This window comes from Anopheles merus, chromosome 2R (genome assembly GCF_017562075.2).
Source record: "Anopheles merus strain MAF chromosome 2R, AmerM5.1, whole genome shotgun sequence".
NCBI classification, from domain to species: domain Eukaryota; kingdom Metazoa; phylum Arthropoda; class Insecta; order Diptera; family Culicidae; genus Anopheles; species Anopheles merus.
Window position 1 is genome coordinate 41,166,223 of NC_054082.1, and position 9,219 is coordinate 41,175,441.

The following is a 9,219-nucleotide window of genomic DNA, read 5'->3' on the forward strand; positions in this document are numbered from 1 at the left end:
ATATTATTCCAATTTCATACTTATCATTTCACTTTGATAGGAAGGACATAGAATAAAATGCAATGCGGAAAATTTCTTTAATATTCCTCCGATTGTTATTAAAAAGGTTAAACGTTGCTATAAAGGATAAAAGGTTGCTCCATAAAAAATTGAGATACTGAGTTAGAATGTCCATCACTGTAGTTTTAACAGGTTATCTGCTCCAGTTGCCAATTTGTACAGCATCTAATAGTTCTATATAAGAGATGTATAAAATAGAAACTATTATGCAAACATCTTTGAGCTCTTTTATCTCTTTCAACACTTGTACTTATACCGGACTGAATTGCAAGATTACAAGTACAATCTTCAACAAATTTATAGTAGTGCATTTTCTAAACACAAAAGACGCATAACTTTCTTCTGATCATAATCTCTGATGATCTTCGGTGTTCATCCTTCCCTAACGCGCGTCCGGAAATTCCCTCCGAACAAATACTCATTTCAACTTCCGTAAGCCTGCCACATACCACCAGCGACGATGTCATACTTTTAACTGCCCATGCTTAACGCCGGAAGAGAGGCTAATTCCTCCCGCCGTGGCTCATAAAATCCAAAAAGAGACACAAAAAACACAGCACTATAATTTGTTACTCCAAGACAAGGTCGACCTCAGCGAACCTTCCAATTAACTGCACCGACCAACTGCAACCAAACCAGCCGTACCTGCAGGGACAACTTAATTTTCGGCACTCGGATTCGGAGTATCTGGTAACTTCTGGTCCCATTTACTATAATCGATTCTTTCCGCTCCCATCGGCTCGAAGTCTTGGGTCGAGCAAACGAGCAAAACAAACAAACAAACACGCCCCGAAATGTTGCTTCAACGTGACAAGAACGCCTTATCTTTATCTGTTAATATAATACACTATTTCGCACAGTCCACACACAGGCTCCCAGGGTGGGCAATTTCCGCTGGGCAGAAATATAAGCAGCTCCCCCCTAAACAAGTTGAGGATCGGTAATGGCGGGTTGTATAACTAACTACGGTGACTATGTCCATCGCCACAACGGAAAACACCATGTCCCCGTAGAGTGTTCAATGGGACATCGTGTCAAACTTCAACAAATGGATAATCGTTTCTTCCTTTTTTCCTGCCTTCGACGCGAATCATTATTAAATCATCGTTTCTTGCTCTTGACGTGCGGCTGCTGGTGCTGCTTCTGCCCCTGCTGAAGCTCTTGAAGGATGCGTCTCGCGAACAATTACCGCCACGTGGACACCATCCTGAAGCGTAGCACCTGTATCCGCTGATTTACGCTCTTCCTCGGACCTCCCCGACGTGACTGACTGACTGACTCTGATGTCTGGCGGCATGTGATGACGGGCATGTGAAAACGGATATAGCGGGGACTGTTTTAAGCAATTTTCTGACGATGATCACTGAAACCGGAGGCCGTACCGCGCTTGAAGCGCAGCTCATCCTCCATCGAGCGACTGTTGGCCAAATTGCTGCCACCTATGCCACCGTTGCTCTCGTCGAGATCCATTAGGAAAGGTGGCAGCACGAATGCTGCTCCGGCTGATTCCGCACTGTCAAAGCTGTTGCCGGCCAGTGGAAACAGCTCTTTGGTTGGGTGGGCAGCGGCCAATAAGCTGGCCACACGAAGATCGCACGGGTTCCGCAAAAAGCGTCGTAGGAGCGCTCTGTAAGGAGAATGTTCAGTTAAACCATTTTTATAGATGTGCATTGGTTTAGAGATGATGAATTGCATACTTTTCACTAGGTTTTAAAGAGTTTAATCCCCCAGGAGACAGAGCAGAGGCCAGCAGCTGATTCGCAGTTAAAGGTTCCATTGCAGCCGAGGATGATGGTGAAGACGATGATGAAGACGACGGCGAACGCTTTCCATTTGTCCATCCACGGGAGTACTGAAACGTTTGGGCATTCACTAGCACCACTAGCCCCACCAGCAGCAGAGCAATCGTGCGTGTATGTAACATGCTGGACGAGATCTGGAGAGTTGCAGGGTAATAATTAACCTTTGCTTGGCCGTTTTCAACTTCACAGAACCACTCACTTATGTTTCACCGTATTACAATTCCAGCACGTTGTCCACCTTCTAATTGAACTGTACCAAAAGCCACTGAGTATCAATTGAACTGCGTCACTTTGCAACAAGATTCCCCAATCGACCGTCACTAGTCTAAACCGGATTGGAAACTGTTGCCTAGACCATGTCCAACCGCTTGCTTTTATACAACCGATGAGCAGCCTCAGCTCCGGTACTTCTTGCAGCGAATCAACAAATCAGTTCGACGAAATCACGTACTCGTACGCGTACCCTTCTCGTCCTGGTTGTCCACATCCTGGCATCATATCGCAAACACGCATACATTACACTGCCTCAATAGCTCCAGACACAGCAGAGCGCTACCGCCATCGCACATGACATGAACGGATCAAGCATATCAAAGTCAATCAATTAAAGTGAATCGGATCCGTGTTGGTGAGTGTTAAAATTATGTAAATAGCGCAACCACCAAAACAAAAATCCTCCGCAAAACCGCTCGCGTAAGCGCGGGAACTTCGCGTGAGAGACGGTTGGGAAGGGGTTGTCTTGTCGATAGGGAAAGAAAGGGAGCATGTGAAGACAACCGCGCAACCCGCAAGAAAGCGTATGAGCATCTTTGATCCTTGTTATTATCATATGCTTAACCTCCTCGCAAGCACCATAAGGACTGGGAAGAAGCGTTTTCCGAGGATGATATCGTTCCGGATCGAATGCAGGGAGGGAGATTATGGGAACGGCGGTGAGGGCTTTCAGTAGGATTGAAAAACAAAAGGAGCTAAATTACATTCCCCGTAGATCCGCTGACGTGCGAACGGCTGAAGGTGGTGGAATAAGCGGTGAAACGGCTGGGGCTAGGTGATAGGGGTGAAACGTTTTCAAAAGCGCGCCGGATGTGTATCATTTGCATAAAGAGAGTATAGATAGCTCGGGTAAGGCAAGAAGCTGCTACCATCTTAAGCAGCAGCTTCATCTTCCCACACGTACTCAGGGGCTCAGTTGGAAAGTACACAAGGCAAGATGCATGCCTGTGGTTATGGACAATTAAGAGTCTATTGTTGGTCCATAAATAATAATGGTGTAAATCCTGGACTCGCATCATTGCACCATCGCCATATGTTGTCTGGAGACGGCAAAGGTTGATTTGTTAGTTCGGTCACATAATTTACAAGGTCAAGAGTGTTCGATTTATAGGCGTTTTGCTGTCATTGAATGACGCTTATGGTGGTAGCAATCGGAAAGGAAATATTTCTATTACATTTAAGATGGTTTCGAAACAGGAAAGATGTTAGTCACAGCATACTTCATTGTAACATGCATTAGTCGCAAAATCCTTGGTCGCAAACTTCTTGGTCACAAAATTCTTGGACGCGAAATCCTTGGTCGCAAAAGTCTTGATCGAAAAATTCTTGGTCGCAAAATTCTTGGTCGCAAAAATTCTTGGTCGCAAAATCCTTGGTACCAAATCCACAGATGGCAAAATTCTAGGTAGTAGTGATGAATAAATTCAACAAAAATCCGGAATCGATTCCAAATGTCTCCGCCAAAATAAGAGTCGGAATCGTTGGAGCCGTCGGAGCCGTCCCGAGCCGTCCGGAGCCGCCAGTCGGCAACTGGAGCCGGTCGGATTCGGTTGGAACCGTCGGAACCGTTGGTGTCGTTGGAGCCGTCGGAACCGTCGCAGCCGACAGAGCCGGTTGGAGCCGTCGGAGTCGTTCAGACTTCAGTTTGTTACAACGACTCCGACGGCTCCAACCGGCTCCGATGGCTCCAACGGTTCCGACTGCTCCGGCCGGCTCTGGACGGCTCCGACGGCTTCAACGGTTGCAGACTGCTCCGGACGACTCCGACGGCTCCGGACGACTCCGACGGCTCCTGACGGCTCCGACGACTCCGGACAGCTCCGATCGGCTCCGGCTGCCAACTAGCGGCTCCGGACGGCTTCGACGGCTCCAACGGTTCCAGACGGCTCCGGACGGCTTCGAACGGCTCCAACGGTTTCAGACGGCTCCAGACAGCTTCGACGGTTTGAATTTGTCGGAATCGGAGCCGGAGTAGCAATGCTCGGAAGCGATTCCGAGTCGTGGGGGCGATTCCGATGACCCATCACTACTAGGTAGTAGAATTCAAAATCTCAAAATCCTTGGTCGCAAAGTTATTTGGTCTTAAAATCCTTTTTGGCAAAAATGCTAGGTCGTTAAATACTTTGTCGTTGAGTCCTGGCGAAAAATAGCGACACAGACGCAAAACCCACAGAGGTGAACTCACAATTGCAAAATTCACGGACTCAAAATCCAATGATGCAAAATCACTGAGCTTTCAACTTGGAAATCGATCCAGGCACAATTGAACAATGTATAAAGTGTGTTATGAAATTGTGCATCGATTTGGAAAGGTGCAGATTCATTGAGCCATTTATTGTGATGGTGAAGCTTCAAATCGTTTGTTTGGTTGATGATCTGCTGTATTATGAAAAATATTAACTCATGAGATCAAGAGATCATATTTTGTTAAAAAATGTCTAAGTAAAATAAATGAATGTCTTACATTTGTTTTAATTGGCAACAAATATTTCGTCACAAGGCGTTTTAAGATTCTAAGGAAAATTCGAGCAACTAAACCAAATTTCGATCTATATTTTATCCAATTGTTAATGTGCATTGGAACAGTCATCAATATATTAATTACCATCACACTCTCTTTATCCAAAAAACATCCTATGTTTTATTAATAAACAGAATATGATAACATACCAAGACAATAACGAAAAATGAGAATAATACATACGTGCAATGAAAATATGGAATATGACATGGAATTTAAAGCTGCTCCTCTTTAATCACCGATTTGCCTTCGCTGTTGCGCGAAATGCGATAGTAGTTTTCAAACTTTTCCAGCTTGGTCACAAACTCCTCGTCGTGAGTGATGACGATCAGCAAAAAGTGGCCTCCTTCCCGCTCCGACACGATGCGACGCAACGATTCACACAGCGAGTCGATGTTGTCCCGGTCCAGGTTAGTGGTCGGTTCGTCCAGCGCTATCACGCCACAGTTGCTGCTGAACGTTTCCGCCAGCGCCAGCCGTATGATGAGCGAGGCCAGCACCTTCTGCCCGGCACTGCAGCGGCCACGCATATCGATCTCCACATCGTTCTTCGCCTGCACCACGCCGTACGTGTATGCACGGCGCTTGTCCGACCGCTCCGCCACCCCATCGTCCACCGTGTTGATGCGAATGTAGTCGATGTCGTTCCCGCGATAGATATCGCGCCACAGCGAAAAGATGGTCCGGTTGATCTCCTGCATCTTCTCCGTGTGGTACTCGCGCAGTGCACTTTCCAGCGCGTCCCGGTACTTCTTGATGTCGCTGATGATCTTCCGCTGCACGATCGATTCGGTCAGCGTCGTGACGTAGTTGCGGACGGCGTTGCGGAACTCGCTGCGATTCAGCTCCTTGCGCAGCTCGTTCAGCTGCCGCTGCAGCTCGCTGACCTGGCCGTTCAGTTCGCTCCGGCGGCCCTGCAGCCCATCGCGCACTTCAATGAGCCGGTCGCGCTCCTTCTGCACACTGCACACCTCCATCTCGCCCATACTCTTGACCAGCGCGGCTAGTTCCGCCTCCAAGTCGGCCGTTTCGCGCATCAAACGCTTCAGATCGCGATTGTCCAGCAGATCCCGTTCCTGCAGATGCTGATTGGCGATGTCTTGCCGCAGTTTTTCGATGCTTTTCGCCTTGCCGTCCATCGTGCGCTTTAGCTGGTCTTGCTCTTGCTGCGTTTGTTCACGTTTCGCCTGCAGTCGGCCCAGCTCGACGCCCAAATTGAGTGCGGCCAGATCGTCCAGCTCGCCGCTCAGCCGTACGATTGCCGTTTCCTCCCAGCGCAGCTCCTCAAGCCCTTTGCGCAACCGCTGCAGCTCTTTGTTGTTTTGCTCCTTGGCGCGTTGCTTCTGCTCTAGCTCCTGCTGCAGCTGCTGCCGCACCGGGGTGAGTCGCCGTTCGGCGTCTTTAAATTCCTCCTCCAAGGTGGCAATTTTTGCACCCAGCTCGTTGACGGACGAGCGTTTCTGCTCCAACGATTGGACCGATTCCTGTAGCTTCAGCTTCTTGGACTTCATCTGATTGTTGCGAGCCTGCAGATTGTTCAGCTTTTCCGTTTTAGTATCGATTGTATTCTGCAGCTCGTCGGTGCGATTTCGCTCCGTTTTAAACTTGGCGCGCAAAGCTTCCCGTTCCGATTTGAGCGACTCGATGGTAACGCCCTCGGCCATGTTCGGCCCCAGCTGGGCACGCAGCTCCTCTACGCCACGCTTCATGCGCTCCAGCTCGCTGCCCAGCTTGTCCAGCACGCTCATATCGCCGACAATCGCATTGATCAGCTGCATGTTTGCCGTCGGTTCCGACACCGCCAGCTGGTGCTCTTCCAGCTCGTCCGATGCGGTGCTGAGCCGCTTCTCCGTATCCTGCAGCTGCTGTTTCAGCTGGGGCAGTTCCTTTCTTTGCTTTTCCAAACGCTCCGAGATCGGTTTCAGTGCGAGCAGCTTGTCGTAATCGGCACGATCCTTCTTAAGCGTCCGCTCGAGCGTTTCAATCTTCTCCGGCAGTCGTCGAATCTCATCCCCCAGCTTGCCGCTCACCTCGTGCGCGTCCTCACTCTCCAGCCCCTTTTCGCACACCGGACAGCAGCGATCGTTTTCGATGTTGGCAATGAACTTTTGGTACAGCACGACGGCCGACCGTGCCTCGCCGTGCTCCATGTTATTTTTCTGTATCTTTTCGTTCAGCTTGGCCAGCACCTCCTCGTACGCGTTGCCCCGACAGGTGCTGTATATTTTCTCCTCTGCGTCGGCCAACTCACGCTCCAACCGATCGAGCTGCTGCTTCTGGCTTTTGCGGGTCGTTTCCATCTCCGTCACCGTGGCCTGCGTGCGGCGCACCTTTTCATTCACAGTTTTCACCTCCTTTTGCAGCTCGTCGTACAGGTTTTGCAGATTGCTCTTGTAGTTCGACTCGATTGTGCGATCGGGAAAGAGGCGCCGCAAGCTGTCGCCATGCTTGTTGCGCAGCCGCCGCAGCTCAGCCTCCCGCCCGGTGCACTGCTGCTCCTTCAGTGTCAGCTCCTGCTCCTTCATGGCCACCGCATCGAGCGAGCTGATGCGCTCGTCCAGCTTGTCCAGCTGATCCTGCAGCTGATCGCGCAGCAGCTTCCTTTCCGCCAGCTCCTTGCGCTTCGCGGGCAGATCCGCAGCACTGACCTGCGTTTCGTACTCTTGCTCGAGCCGATCGATTTCATCGATCAGTCGCTTCAGCGTTTCGGCCGATCGCTCGATTTCGGCCACTTCGCGAGCCGTCTGCAGCTTTTCACGGTCCAACTGCTCGATCTGCTTGCGCTTGGAGGTGCAGTCGCTCTCCAGCGTGGCTTTCGTTTCGCGCAACTTGTCGATGCGCTTCTGTGCCTGTGCGTCTTCCTCTTCAAAGGCCTTGCCCTTCGATTGGACCGTCGCTTCTTGCGCCTTGAGCGCATTGCGGATCGAGCCGAGGGCAGCCTCTACTACGCTGGCACTGACCGAAGCAGCACCGTAATCGTCGCCCAGCGAGAGCGAAAGCTTATCGCCAAGCGCCCGAATCTTTTTGCCTCGCTCGATCTGAAGCTCCCGTTCGCGTTTCTGCTTTTCGGCGAGCTCAATCTTTTGCCCATCGATCGACTGCAGCTTGCTTTGCAGGGAACGGTCTTGCAGTTTCAGGCGCTGCAGCTCCGCTTCGTCGTCCTCCAGCTCGGACCGCTTCGAGGCGGATGTTTGCTGAAAGATTCGAACTTCCATCTCCAGCTCGGGCAACGATCCTTCGAACAGTTTGTTTATCTTCGAACGAAGCTGCTGGCTTTGCTCCTGCTTGCTCTTTATCCTGCCGAAAGACATTCAAAAGATAGTATTAACAGAGAGAACTATGCAATCCAGGAACATTCCCTTACTTGGAGCTAAACTCAATCTTTTTCGCTAGCAGCGACGAGTACTGCCGCTCGACCAGGGCCAGCTGCTCCAGCTTGCTCTGAATCGGCCGGATGTCCTCCTCCAGCTCGCTGATCGTTTGCGTCAGCCTTGCCATCATCCGCTCGCTGTCCTCCAGCTGCAGCTGCTTCGTTTCCGCCTGCGCCTTCACGTTCTGCAGCAGCTTCAGGTCGCCCAGCTTCTCCTTCAGCTTCTCGTTGTAATCCTTGCTGATCTTGATCAGCTTATCGATCACCCGGTTGTACTCGGTCGTCCCGAAGATGGCGTCGAACTTTTTCTTCAGCTCTTTCGGCTCCTCCAGCGGCCAGCAGGAGTCCTCCTGGTGGCAGAATATCACATTGTTCAGGATGGCCTTCGAGACGCCCATCGCGTCGCACATCTCGTTGTTGATGTCGGTGACGCGCGACCGCGTCATCGTGACCTTCTCCTTCGTCTGGGCGTTCTCCATCGTGATGGTCGAGTCCATCGTTTCAAACTTGGGGTTCTTGCCCTTGTGCGTGATTTTCATCGACCGGATCGCCGTCACCGTGTTGCCGGTAAAGTCCTTCACCATCAGCTTCACCTGCCCCAAGCTCTCCACGGTGTTGAATATCTTGGGATCGTGCACGAAGCCAACGCCCCGGTTCGTGCCCGGCGGCACCTCTCCCGTCAGCCCGTACTTCAGGCACTCGATGATGGTGGTCTTGCCGCAACCGTTCTGGCCCACGATCAGCGTGAGCGGGGAGCGGAAATTGATTTGCTGTAAAGCCGAAGAACAAAAGCGTAAGGACGGTAACCGGGATGGTACGGCAACTAATGGCAAAAACGGAAACGACCTACCTGAACATCGGCACGGTCCACTCCAAAGCTGCGTATTCCACGTATTTCAAGCTTATTTATCGTGGACATTGTGCATTCACTCGCAGTTCGCGGCCGTTGTTGCTACAGGAAAAGTCACGAAACAATTGCAGAATAGCGCCAAGATGCCTTCACGCGTTGACAGCTCGTTCGCTTTTCTCTTTCTAGCGTTGTTCATTGGCTCTCTTTCTTGTGCTGCTGTGCACAGTGGGAGGTCTCTTTTCGAAAACAAATTTAAATATCTTTTATTTAGTAAGTAATGCGTAATGTTCATTGCATAAAATTGTTTTTCTTTTTATTTTGCCTTTTTAAACATTACAAAATC

General features: G+C 50.5%; 2 protein-coding genes across 3 annotated transcripts; both read right to left on the reverse strand.

Annotated features, from left to right (window-relative positions):
• Window positions 1–855: 855 nt before the first annotated feature.
• On the reverse strand, window positions 856–2,226 carry LOC121588200 (pro-corazonin). 2 transcript variants are annotated; one of them, XM_041905887.1, is made up of 3 exons: window positions 2,062–2,222; window positions 1,758–1,996; window positions 856–1,687 (listed from the first exon to the last, which is right to left on the reverse strand). In XM_041905887.1, exons 2-3 carry the CDS (start codon window positions 1,982–1,984, stop codon window positions 1,399–1,401), a joined length of 516 nt encoding a protein of 171 aa, XP_041761821.1. In that variant the 5' UTR covers window positions 1,985–1,996; window positions 2,062–2,222; the 3' UTR covers window positions 856–1,398. The 2 variants fall into 2 exon arrangements, with proteins under 2 accessions (XP_041761821.1, XP_041761822.1); XM_041905888.1 differs by having other exon boundaries at window positions 1,758–2,226.
• A 2,625-nt stretch (window positions 2,227–4,851) lies between these two features.
• LOC121589478 (DNA repair protein RAD50) lies at window positions 4,852–9,037 on the reverse strand. Its single transcript, XM_041908422.1, has 3 exons — window positions 8,877–9,037; window positions 8,021–8,796; window positions 4,852–7,953 (listed from the first exon to the last, which is right to left on the reverse strand). Exons 1-3 carry the CDS (start codon window positions 8,943–8,945, stop codon window positions 4,872–4,874), a joined length of 3,927 nt encoding a protein of 1,308 aa, XP_041764356.1. The 5' UTR covers window positions 8,946–9,037; the 3' UTR covers window positions 4,852–4,871.
• Window positions 9,038–9,219: the final 182 nt, after the last annotated feature.